The sequence below is a fragment of the Crocuta crocuta genome, unplaced genomic scaffold (genome assembly GCF_008692635.1).
Source record: "Crocuta crocuta isolate KB4526 unplaced genomic scaffold, BGI_CrCroc_1.0 scaffold96, whole genome shotgun sequence".
NCBI classification, from domain to species: Eukaryota; Metazoa; Chordata; class Mammalia; order Carnivora; family Hyaenidae; genus Crocuta; species Crocuta crocuta.
The window spans coordinates 9,467,629-9,479,883 of record NW_027531522.1 but is presented as its reverse complement, the minus strand read 5'-3'; the positions used below and the strand labels follow the sequence as shown (position 1 = coordinate 9,479,883).

Genomic DNA, 12,255 nt, shown 5'->3' with positions numbered 1-12,255 from the left:
GCCGAACGCCGAGTTCTGCCCGGGTACCACCTGCCAGGAGAGGAGGCTGACAAACGCGCGCCGGAGCAATTTATAGGCACCCAAGGCGCAGAGGAAGGGGAGCCGCTTGGCATCTCACTGCAGCATCTGCTCCGCTCATCCCACTCAGAGAGAGTTTGGCATTACTCTGACAATGTGGGATTTTTATTTTCTCAGCCTCTCTCTCTCTCTCTCTCTCTCTTTTTTCCCCCCCTCTCTAAACATGGATGAACAGTGAGATCGTGAAGACTCCCTTGCCGAACCCAGGTGATGGCAGCGCTCTCGCTGGACCTACCTGGGTGGAGGGGTAGGGAGACAGATGTGCAATAACCTCGGGGACGCGAAGGTCACACCTAAGCCCTCTCTGTCCCCGCGGGGAGCTGCGCCACTTGGAGGGGGAGGTGAAGGTTGAAAAGAGGGTGGCTCGGTTGACAGTATTTCTCTGCTGGCTCCCCCACAATCAGGCGGTGCTTCAGGTGTTTTTCAAAATGCCACTTTTATAAGAAGGGCCCTTTAGAATTTTCCAGATGGTTTTTTTTTTTTTTTTTACCTTATGGTTTCCCTCACCAGCCTTCTAAAATGTAATAAGATGGTACCCGGAGAACAAGAAGGTGTGTTGAAAAGCCAGAGGGCTGTTTTGAATGATCATGAATGAACAGGCCCACCACACAGTGGGGTTGGGGGGCGGGGGGAGGCGTCTTTTAACAAATGCAGATCCTGTGTCTTCTGCTTACAGGACTGCAGTTCTAACTCCCTTTCAGGAGATCCTGCCACTGGACCTGAAGTTGCATATACTTGCACTACATGCATGAGAAAGAATGACTTGTCATATGTCTTTAAAAGTCTTAAAGCAAGCAGCCTTTACAAAAGTGCTGGGCAAGATCTTTTGCTAAGACATGGCAAGCGTCCTATGTGCTCCATGCACGTCTCCTGCAGGGACACTGAGGCACGGGGAAAAGGAGGAAACATGGGAGCCAGAAGGGTCCCCATTTGCGGTGGGAGAGCAGAAGGAAGAGCCTGTATTTGTAATATTAATGTAAAACACCCAGAGGAGATATTAGGCAAGTGATCCCACTAACAAATACATAAGGCACACAAGAAGGGCCTTAAATAAACAAGTAGAATTGATTTGTAAATCATACTTTTGCATTCAGGAGCAATGGATGTCAATCAAACGCAGATGGCATTTGCTTGTCAATACGGGGATGATGGCCGGGAAGATGGTGACTTATTACTTCGGGGCGAGAATATGAAATGAAGAGCGAGAACACATAACACTACAGCCAGCAAACAATAACCTCCGTGGGATCTTGTCTGTGGCTTCCATAGCACGAGAGAGTCTCCTTTTCTGTACCTTCTGTCTAACTTCCACTGCACAACCGGTGTAGTTCTTTCTTTCCTTCTCAGTTTCAGAACAAAATAAGGTCAAATGAGCCGGCAGAAGACAACTACGATTCATTGATTCTTTTAAGAGAAATGTCAGTAGCTCTTCAGGTCTTTCCTGGGAGAATCAAGGGCGAGGTGCAGGCCTGCGGGGCCCAGCTCAGCCCACGTCTCCTTGTTTTCTCTCCCGCTGGCTGGGCCGCTGCTCTTGTGGGAGTGGGAGTCCTTCCCACTCCTCAAATTTTTAACTTTTATTTTAGGGTAGTGGTTTTAGAATCGTGTGTCTGTGTCTTGGGCATAATTATACATGTCTTTCAGAATACTTTTACTCACATGAGGTACCTTATTTTCATATACTTGAGCAGCAGACACATAACAAATTCTCCCCTGGCCACAAGGTCTATTTTCCTAACACACCATCTGGGTCGCTTCTCAAAAGTCAACTTTCTTTTAGGGGACGAGATAGTCAAGGGTGGTTAACAGCGATGAAGGTGAATGTATTAATCAACCTCTTCGAATGTACCGAGTTATCAGAATTCATAAGACTTCTTTACTGCTACAGAGAGTCCAGTGGGGGATAGAGGGGGAGTTTTTAAAAGGTAGAGTTGAATAAATAAATTCTCACTGAAAACCCCAGGATACATGGCGCTTTCCACTGGAGACCGTTCATCTTACAGAGGAACCCAGTGAGGACACTATGAAATGGTAGGTTTGCAAGGGATGTGGGAAAGTGAGTCCATACCTGCTCACTTTTGCAGACGGTAAGGGCAGGACACAGCTGTGAGCAGAATTGGGGCCGTCCAGTGTGTGTGCTGGTACCCTTTGGTCTACACCGTGCTGACAGATCTATGGTACCGGCCCTGTTAATGGAGGCTCTTCTCTCCTTCCTTTAATGGCAAAGCACAGCTTGGGTTTGTGAGCAAGGGCACCGGTATCTTAATGTTCTGCTGAGGTTTGGGAAGGTGCTCTGTGGTTGTCCTTCTCGAAGAAGGCGGCGTGGACCAGGCCACATGGCTGAGCCGTTTTCCTGCTGAGTGTACAAACCCAGGTGGGCCCTGGACATTTGGCTTTTTAACGACGTACGTTTAAATTATTGGTCTCCTTCCTTTTTTCTAGAAGCATCCCACCGTGTGCTTTGGGAGAAACTTTTTACTGCCGCTGTTCAGGGCTGACTGGGTAGTAGGTGAACTAATGGCAGCTTGCAGCCACTTTCCACCGCCTGAATTTCTCAGAAGGTTCTCTGGAAAGTTACTCACGCTTCAGCCCTTATTCTGACAGTTTGAATAAGCCAGCTGATATGGCATATTACTCATCATCTCTATATGTATATAATAATAGAAAATGTGTCAATTAAAAAAAAATATTTGGTTCTCTTCAGTCATCATCCGAGGAGCAAGTGATCTCTCAGATTTGATGTTAATCTTGGAGGTCAGCCCTGGAATCTAATTTTCCCAATCATTTCTCAGGAAACGCAAGGCTCCCTGTTCTCATTCCTTCTGTGCCTGGGTCTTTGTAACTGCTCCGATTCTAAAGTCAAACACAGAAGCCCAAGGTCTGGGTTGGATGATGGTGCTGCGATTTTCGTCTTCCCCACATCATCTCTGTCTCTTTCGGAGAACCAAGCAGATATGAGCACGCGACTCCCACACAGACGTGCGGGGCCATCATTAATCTTTATCGAGCACCCACTGGCAGCACAGCCTTACACTGGGCTCTTAGAAGGCAAACAGATCTTTAGTCATGAGGATGATTTCCAAATCTAGCCGTACTTAAACAGAAATAGCATTTATAAGAAGAAAATAAAATGAGTTAGCACACCCAAGGACTCTCTACAGAAATAGAGATAAAAAGTATATTTTTAAAAAATCAGACTGGGATCAGCTATTTACCTCTGATTTCTGAGTCTCTGAGTTGTATTTCAGGACACACACTCCTTTGGCTGAAGAATTCTAGATTTCTGACCAGAAAGGATCTGCTTGGAGTGACGGAGGGAAGTAGTAGTATATCCTTATCCCTTTGGAATCAGACGAGTCTTAATTTGGATCTAGTTTCTTATTTAGCAGCTATGAAAGTTACTCAATCTTCCTGAGGCTTAATTCCCTTTTCTCTAAAATGGGACTAACATTAATACCTAAATCACAGGTTGTTAGGAAGACAAAGCAAGTTACTGGATGTAATTATAGTGATACCCAACTCATGATCAGAGCCCAATACATGTCAGTTTTCATGTTCATCTGTTATAGTACATGGTGCCCATGGGCTGGACGGTAAGACACAGGACTTGTGAAGGAAGCTAAAGGGTCAGTCTTAAGACAAATGGCATTAAATGGATACTAAATATCACAGACTTAGACAAAACTAGATAGAACACGCACGTTTTCCAGGAGAGGTGCCTGTGTCGTATTATATAATATGAACGAAGTAAGACAAAACTCAAAACAGTGATCGCCTTCACTTGTCTCCAAGGTATAAGAAAAAAAAAAGCTTTTAGAGCAAGATCATTTGAATTCACTGAAGTTTCACACACCAAGGTTGGATTTAAAACCTACTAGGAAGCGTTAAAACGTGCCTCCCCCACCTCTGTCCCTGGAAAGTTCCCCAAGTCAACAAGTTGCAAGTGTGTATCAAAATCATTGAGATAGTTACTCGGGAACTGTTCCTGTGGATGATGATTCTAGAAAAAGTGAACATATATCAGAGAGGACTGCTTTGTTAGCCAGAAGAGTAATCACTCTGAAGGATACTTAAGTCATAACCACATGCAGTAGGGAATTTGCAACAAAAAACTCTCCACGGAGGGTAGCGAGTTGGAAAGCTAGCTAGGAATATCTATTGTCAGGAAATTATTGAATAGCCAGATGGAAAGTTATTGCATAGGACATTACATAAGACTTGGTACAATGTATGCCTTCAAGTTGGTCTCAAATTCTTGCCCTATCAATCACTACAAGGATGAAATCTCTAGTACGGATATGCTATTTTATACTTGCTTTCCATGGGTGGAATGTTCAGTCCCCGAGACCCTATTTGATGGAGAACTGAAGAGAAAGATACCAAGAACGAAATCTCAGGGGCCAGAAAGTCCTCCCAGGTGATGGTCATGATAACTCAGCCATACAAGGAAGATGGATGAGTTCAAGAAACGAAAAGCAGCTGCCATTAGACTATAGGGCATTTTAAGCAGAGGCTATAGCGTGGAAACACCATTGTGAAGCTGTACAGACCACCCAGGCGGGTAGTGATGAGAACTCTGGCAGTCTTATTGTTTTAAAAATCAAAAGTATCACGAATCCTGAGAGAGGGTACAGAGAACCCCAACAGAACCAGACTCTGTCAAGAGCAGCTGATATTCTAGAACCTGGCTCTAAGAGAAACGGGGCTAGAGTGAGTAGGAACATCAAGTGCAGGTACAGCCAGCCCCACTCCTATATGGGAATGCCCCAGAGAAGCTCACCTTCAAATATGAACAATGTGTCCTGGGGGAAGAATACTGCATTCCTTGGGTATCTGTATGTGAATAGACATATCAGCTTTTTCTTAACTCATGCAACCTCTTGGGAATAGTCTTAAGCTATATAAAAAGAGATACAGTTTAAAACCATAACCCTAAAAATATATTGCAGGGGTAGTTTAGATTTGTAATAAGTTGGAGGGGGGTAATTAACTATTGTAGGGAGTTGTATGTTCAATATAAGTAGTTGTATATTTCAGTGTTTCCCACTGAAAGCAGTTGTGACAATTCATAAGTTAATTGCTTTATCTTTATCTGGAAAGTGGAAAAAGTCAGTAAAAGGTGGCGCTACTTAGATGAGGGTTTGGTGTTTTTCTTTTGCCTGGACAGTCCAAGATACAAGAGGTAATCTTTCCACTCCTCAATATTCACAAAGGTTCTATGGTTTCGCTGAGGCCTTTTAAGACTCATCAGCACATAAAAATATTCGGAGTGTGAGCGGCTCCACAGATGGTAATCATTCTGGGTATTTTAGCCTTTTATTGTCTGCTGCTGCCTTGTTTGGACCATTCGAGCAAGCTAGCCAATTCACAGGGGCAGGAGACAGAGACAAAATGATTCATTTTATTACCCATGGCTGCTTCGATAAAAGAAAGTTCAAAACTGTTTGCTAAATTGAGGATGGCCCGAGCAAGTCTATTACGCAACAGCTGTCATCACGCATTCCTGTGTATGTGCGTGTATTTGCAATCATATACATAGTTTCTTTACATTTACTCTTCAGGATTTGTTAAGTCTTAGTAGTTGGATAATGAGAGCCAGATGTAGTCTATCCGTAATGTGATTTTGGCACCCCGGTACATACGAACATTTGTTCTAGCATTACACAGACCAGTGGCTGGCCCTTTTTGCCCATTTCCCTGAGGGCTGAGCGGGGCATGGTCCTTTTTACAAAAGGCCTTGAACAGAAAAAAGGAAGAAAAAATTAGGATCTAATTGAAAGGAATTTTAGACATGTGGTACTCAGATATAATCATGCATTAGGTCTAAACTACATAATTAACTTCTCCTTCGGAAATTCAGAACAAGCTGAGAAGGCCCTAATCTCATGCTTTACCCAGTGTTTGACTGTACTACTTAGAATGAATTCTCTAGATAAGTCACTTCTGTTATCTTCTCATTAATGTGTTCCATTTGATTTCAATTGAACTGAGTTAAAACCTGCAAGAAAAAAACCAGGCTTTGCTGTCCATCTCCTCCTCCCGAAGCCTCTCCCATCACTGGACCCCGTCACACTCGCATTTGCAACGATCTTCCACCAGCACCTGCTTAGGATGGTTCACTATTCTGTCCCAAAATTGCAGCTCCCTCATTGTCTGCATGGCCAAAGAGTCCAGCTACTTGGGCTCGGAATGCTGGGCTCTTCAGAAATTGCCCCAAGGTCTCTCTAGCTTGCCAGCCTTGATTTTCACACCCAGCCCCCTCTTTATCCATCTTCTGGTTTTTGGTTAATCATGCCAGAGGCAGTCTTGTTGTTCGTGTTCTCCTCTATGCTAGCAACCAACTTCCTCCCTCTTCTCTTTCCTCCTCCTGATATTTATTATCCCTCTTTCAGCACCGCCCCCCCCCCCATCCTGCTCTGCTAAAGCCACCTCCTCCATCCCTTCCCCTACTGGCTCCCTCCCTGCCTCCTTGGTTCTTCCAGAGCCTGTGGCTTGTCCTGGTTCACAGCACTTCCCTCCCGCTGCTTTGTTGATGGTGATGCAGAAGTGGGGGGGGGGTGGTTGTCCCCTCTGTCTGCTTTCTGTTACTATAAGAAATGCCAGGACTTCTCATCTTTGAGTCCTTCCCCCCACCCCCAGGCACCAAAGACATGTTGACCAGAGGCCAAGTGCGTTGTTTGTTGAGTGGAATTGTTACATTGCGATTAGACAGTATAGTTTTCAAAAGAAATTGTTAAGGTTTAAGAAATCTGGATGTAGTGAACATGCCTGGATTGGAAGTTAGATATTTCCAAGGACTAGACTTCCCTAAAAGACTGGAAACCCTTCACCTGCCAAAAGTGTTAGTTTCAGGAGCACATTAGTATCAAATCTTTATAAATGCAGTGAAAATAGGAGCTGAGAAATATCCTGTACAAGAATCGGAGATAGAGATGTACTGGGGCCTCAGATGTCAGACCTAATATGTATTTACCTCGCAAGGAGAGATGTGTGCAGGGTCGGCTCTAATAGTTGAAAACAGCGATTAGATTTGTTTAACGACTGTGTTTTCAAAATGCCTCATACGGTGTGCATGTTGGGGAGCAAACGTTCTCCTGTGATTACTGAAAGAGAATATGAAGCTCTCAGGGATTCTGCCAAACAGGAGGCCACATGAAGCACCTAAACTATATGCCCCAGCAGGTTTCCTATGGGTTTCTTCTCTCATTTCTTTAAGATTCATGCCAAGGTATTCTGCCTATAGTCTATCTGCTGTCAAGACCTGGAGGCAATATATTTCTTCTAAAATACAGAATGATACGGGTGCCTGGGTGGCTCAGTCGGTTAAGCATCTGACTCGACTTCGGCTCAGGTCATGATCTCACAGTTTGTGAGTTTGAGCCTTGCCTCGGGCTCTGTGCTGACAGCACAGAGCCTGCTTGGGATCCCGTCTCCCTCACTCTCTGCCCTTCCCTGACTTGCTCAGTCTGTCTCTGTCTCTCTGTCTCAAAATAAATTAAGAAATAAACTTAAAATAAAATAAAGTAACATGCAAAATGATCATATTAATTCTTCTAAACTTCACCTCGTTCCAAAGAAGTATTTCAAGTTTCTAATGAGAAAAACCCAAAGACATGTAAAACAGCTTCTTAAAAATAAAAATAAGAGAAGCACAGCTAGGTGACTAAAAGAAAGGCTGGGGACAAGGGAGGAAGAACTGCCACAGAAATGTTACATCAAGGATGGTAGCTGCCCTGTAGACAATTCTTCTGGGTTCCCCAATAGGCAAGGCAAAAAGGGAAACACTGCGACTTATCTTCATCTTGCGATTTATTAAAAGAAACATTTCAACATTCAGGAGGAAGAGATTATTTTTATTATAAAATTCTAAGAACTTAGTGAGTGAGAAGTATGGAACTGTATCATGAATAACAGTCAAAAACAGCTTCACAGAAAATGAAGAAATGTTCCCGAGTGAGAAACTAAAGAAGCCCAAATCTAATTCAGCTTACCAACCCTAGTACATCTTGAAATTCATTCAAAGAAAGCTGACATCCTCAAGGAGAAGCAAACACTACTCCCAGAAAATATACAATTAGCAAGAACAGAATGAAAGGGATAAAGAGCAGAGGGTGCAGTTTAAACCAGAACGGGCAACGACTCATTTTCAAATAAAAATCAGAAGTGTAGTAAATGCTATCATCGGAGTGACGAAGCTCGGGGGAACCAAATGCAAATAAATTCCACATTTCTGCTTCTTTTCAGTATGTAATTTGAAAAGATCAGTCAAATGTGACTAGCTACAGAAAAAAGAAAAGAAGTTAAACCATTTGGCAGATTTGTTCCCAAGTCATGCCTACAATATTTTGACAATGACAACATTCGTAAACACCAGGAACTATTCATGTAAGAGATTACGGACCCCATGCACCCCTGTGATGTAATCAAGCTACTTACAGCAGGTTAAAAAAAAATCACTTTTCTCTCTTTACAATGAGTTGGGTACTTACAATGAAGACTCTTTATTTCAATCCTAGTAACACCTTAATTAAGCCTATACTAAGTCATTGGATATTTACACACAATGTCTAAAATACAGATGAGCGTAGTAAGGTGAAAACATCCCAGTACTCCTGAGGCAGCTGATGAATTTTCTGAAGATTTTAGAGCATGCAGAATAGTAGGAATTTTAATGGTTTTCAGCTCCTCTTAGATCTACACACAAATATAGAAATATGTATTGTGAAATGCAAATGAGCTTGAAATGGGTTCAGTGGATGGTAATGCCATGCCCACGATGGGCACATTAATACTCCGGACCAGAAACCACTCAGAAGGTAACAGTCTCCCCTCAGCAAAAGATAAAAGGCAAACTGCTCTTACAAAGTGATAAACAGTACATAATACAAAAGGGGAAAATAAATACTCTTTCATGACACAAAAGGGAACGGAGCCAGGGAGATAAAAATGCAAGAATAAATATAGGTGGTTTAAACTAGTAAAGGAGGATCTGAATGAGAGAGAAAAATGACTTGCTGCCTTTCTTTGAGGGTGTTACATCCCAGCTTTCTCCGAATAGCTCAAGTTTCAAATATGGCAGCACATTTTAGTTCAGCGTTTACATTTCGTCATGGTCAAGGACAGATTTTGAAGCACCGTGAGTATATCTAAAGAAGTGGAATCCCTTTGAAATGACAATTACAGCATTTATCAGTGCACCTTGAAATAAGCAATAGGGAGGAAGGAGAGGAGCACTGAAGGTTCACCATACGGGATGTCTGCTATTTCCTCTGGCCAATTCAAAATCTACTGACATCCTTAGTCGGTGCTCTGATGGCATGATAAACCATGGTCCTTCATAGTCATCAGGACTTGATGGATGTGCCCTATGAATGGATGGCTGGGAGTAGAGCAACTCCAAATTAAAACCCTCACTGTTTTGCTGGCCTGGAGATTCATTTTTGCTGTCATCCACTCAATACACGCCTCCCTTTGTTTTCTGATTATTAATTTTGGAATCATTAGAGATTTAATTTTTTAACCACAAATGCAATTATTTTAATGATTCATTTGTGTAACATTTTTTAATTGAAAGTAGGAGAGAGTTTAATCTAAACTGAGTTCTCCGAGATGAAGTGGCCTCCTTATGGTAGCTAGCATATTTTAAAGAGATTTGAAGCCTTTGTGTGGAATGTAACTGCAATCACGGAGCTCAGTGTTATGGGATGACTGATGCCTATGTACGCTGACTTAAGTAAGATGTACACGATTCAAGTTGGAAAACTCTTTTTGGGTGAACTATTCACAAAAGTGGAAAGTTACAGGATTTTCCTCGTGAACGAAACTGGGCTTCGCCGAGATGCCACTATAGCTGATCTTGGTGATCAGACCTGGTGAATGTAAATGAGGTGGTTGGTTTGGAAGGGAGGGCCTCAGGTTTGAGAGTTTCTTGTTTATTTTGTGTAATTTTTCATAGTGACGAAGCAGCGAAAGATGAGAAATATTTATTAAGGTTGGGAAACTATGGGGCAAAGAATCCAGTGAAACTCTCAGTTCCCAAGTTATTCAGTGTTATATAAAATGAGTTTCTATTAGGGAACTAGATATCTTTTTAACCAAACATATCTTCTCCCCTTTTATATCTCCCATAGTATCTATACCAGCACATGTGCACCACAAAAGCCCTCAATACATGTTTGTCAAAATACGTAAAGAGAACCAACATGTTTGCTGCTTGCATCCTATAAAAGGTAAAGATAAGAGCATACACAATGCTTACTACGCAATGGAAGGTTCTAGATCAACCACTAAAGAATATCGTATTTATCTTCGTTAACAGCGCTCTGATTGAGGGGGCAGCTCCACTCACAGTGACTCCTTGTTCTTTGGTATCTCTGGGAAGACACCAGGGTGGACATCATGTGTCCGTTACTTGTCCATCAGCACGCTGTTGCTGGCTCTTTATCAGCCTCACTTGGGTGAGTAGACTCAGTTTCCCTTTCCTGATTTTTGAGTAGAAAGAGCCAGCTCCATAGAGGAAAGGCCTGCAAAAGTGTCACTGCCCAAGTCCTCGAGCTGCCTTTGGGTCTCCCGACTGTCCTTCTGATCCTGTGGGATATTTGGTATTTCCCAGGAAGACCTTCCCACCACTTTCCTATCCCATGTTTAAAAGACGTATTCTACCAATAGTGGATTTATGTTGCTTATGCTGGAGAGAACCTTAACAGATACAACATGTTGGGCTTTAAGGAAGGGTGAAGCTTTCTTCTATGCCAGCACTGTCTGCTACAATGTTCTGTGATAATGGAGATGTTCTATGTGCTGTCTGGTAAGATGGCCACTAGCCACATGTGGCTACTGAGCGCTTGAAATATGGCTAGTGCTAGCGAAGCTGAATTTTTTAATTTTGTTTAATTTTACTTGAGTTAAGTTTAAGTGTGCACAGGTGGTGAGGGCCTAGGTGTTAGATGGGGCAGCAGGATGAAGGTGATCAGAATCCTTTCTCTTCATTTACGGGCAGAACAAGAAAAATGGACTTCAACTGAAGCAAGAAAGCTAAGCATTGGTGGTGAGCAAAATGTAAGAAAAAGATGAGTTCTTGGAACTCTCCGGCATGCTCAGAATAGCATGCCAGCAGAATAGAATGGTGCACTAGTCTGCCAGGCTGCTGTAGCAAATTACCAGACTGGGCGGCTCAAACAACAGAAACTTTTTTGTCCTACTGTCCTGAAGGCTAAAGTCCAAGATCAAAGTGTCTATAGGATTGTTTCTTCTGAGGCCTCTCTTTTTGGCTTATGGATGGCTGCCTTCTTGCCGTGTCCTCACATGGTCTTCCCTCACGCATGTGTCTGCTTCCTAGTCTCTTCCTCATAAGGACACCAGTCATATTGGTTTAGGGTCCACCCCAGTGACCTCAATTTACCTTAATTATCTCTTTAAATACCCTGTCTCCAAACACCATCATATTCTGAGGTAGTTGGGAGTTAAGATTTCAGTGTATGAGTTTTGGGGGGACATACTCGTGCTCATACTTAATGGTCTAGGAATGGACATCCCTGAAAGACAAAGGCATGACGGACATTCCAACCGCTGGCATGGCCAAGAACTAGCCATCCCTGGAGTCTGGAGACCTGCTCAGTCTTTCCAGTCCACGTTTGACTGCCTAGTCTGCATTCTAGTTACATAAGAGATGAATTATAGTTATGGGCATAGTTCTCCTCCAGGTAACCATTTCCAGGGAGTTTAATGAGTATGACTTATTTCACATAACTAAGAGATCTGAATGCTGATTTTGATTCAGTGGATTCCTCCTCTAAAATTATCTCTAATTGTGAATTTTTCTGCCTCCAAGTGCTATCTGAGCAAGTCTTTGGACCACATGTCACGACCCTCCTAATAGCTTTCTGCATGATCCCTGGCCTCCATTCAGCGTGTCCCAGTTCTCATTCATTCTACTTAACTGAGTTTAGAGTCTTTTTCCCAAGAGACCATGTTCATTGTTCCTCTCATTTCCTGGAATCTTCAAATGACTCTGAGCCTAGTGGTCTTAAGTGAAATCCCAAATTCCTAACCTCAAGCTAAGTGTAATTTGTTACCTCACTATCCCCTATGGATGACTCTAATTTCCACTGCTACCAAAAAAGAAAACTCCTCTGTCCCCCCCGATTTCCTCACTTCCCGCTGACATAGCTAATACACACT

The 12,255-nt window shown here is 42.9% G+C and overlaps 1 protein-coding gene across 1 annotated transcript in view; it reads right to left on the bottom strand.

Moving 5' to 3' along the window:
* Positions 1 to 6,225, bottom strand: part of C1QL3 (complement C1q like 3) — a 12,973-nt gene extending 6,748 nt beyond the window's left edge. Inside the window, exon 1 of the mRNA XM_077772483.1 lies at positions 6,134 to 6,225. Coding sequence (XP_077628609.1) covers positions 6,134 to 6,225 — 92 coding nt within the window. The remainder of the gene's footprint in view (positions 1 to 6,133) is intronic.
* Between the last annotated feature and the right edge of the window lie 6,030 nt (positions 6,226 to 12,255).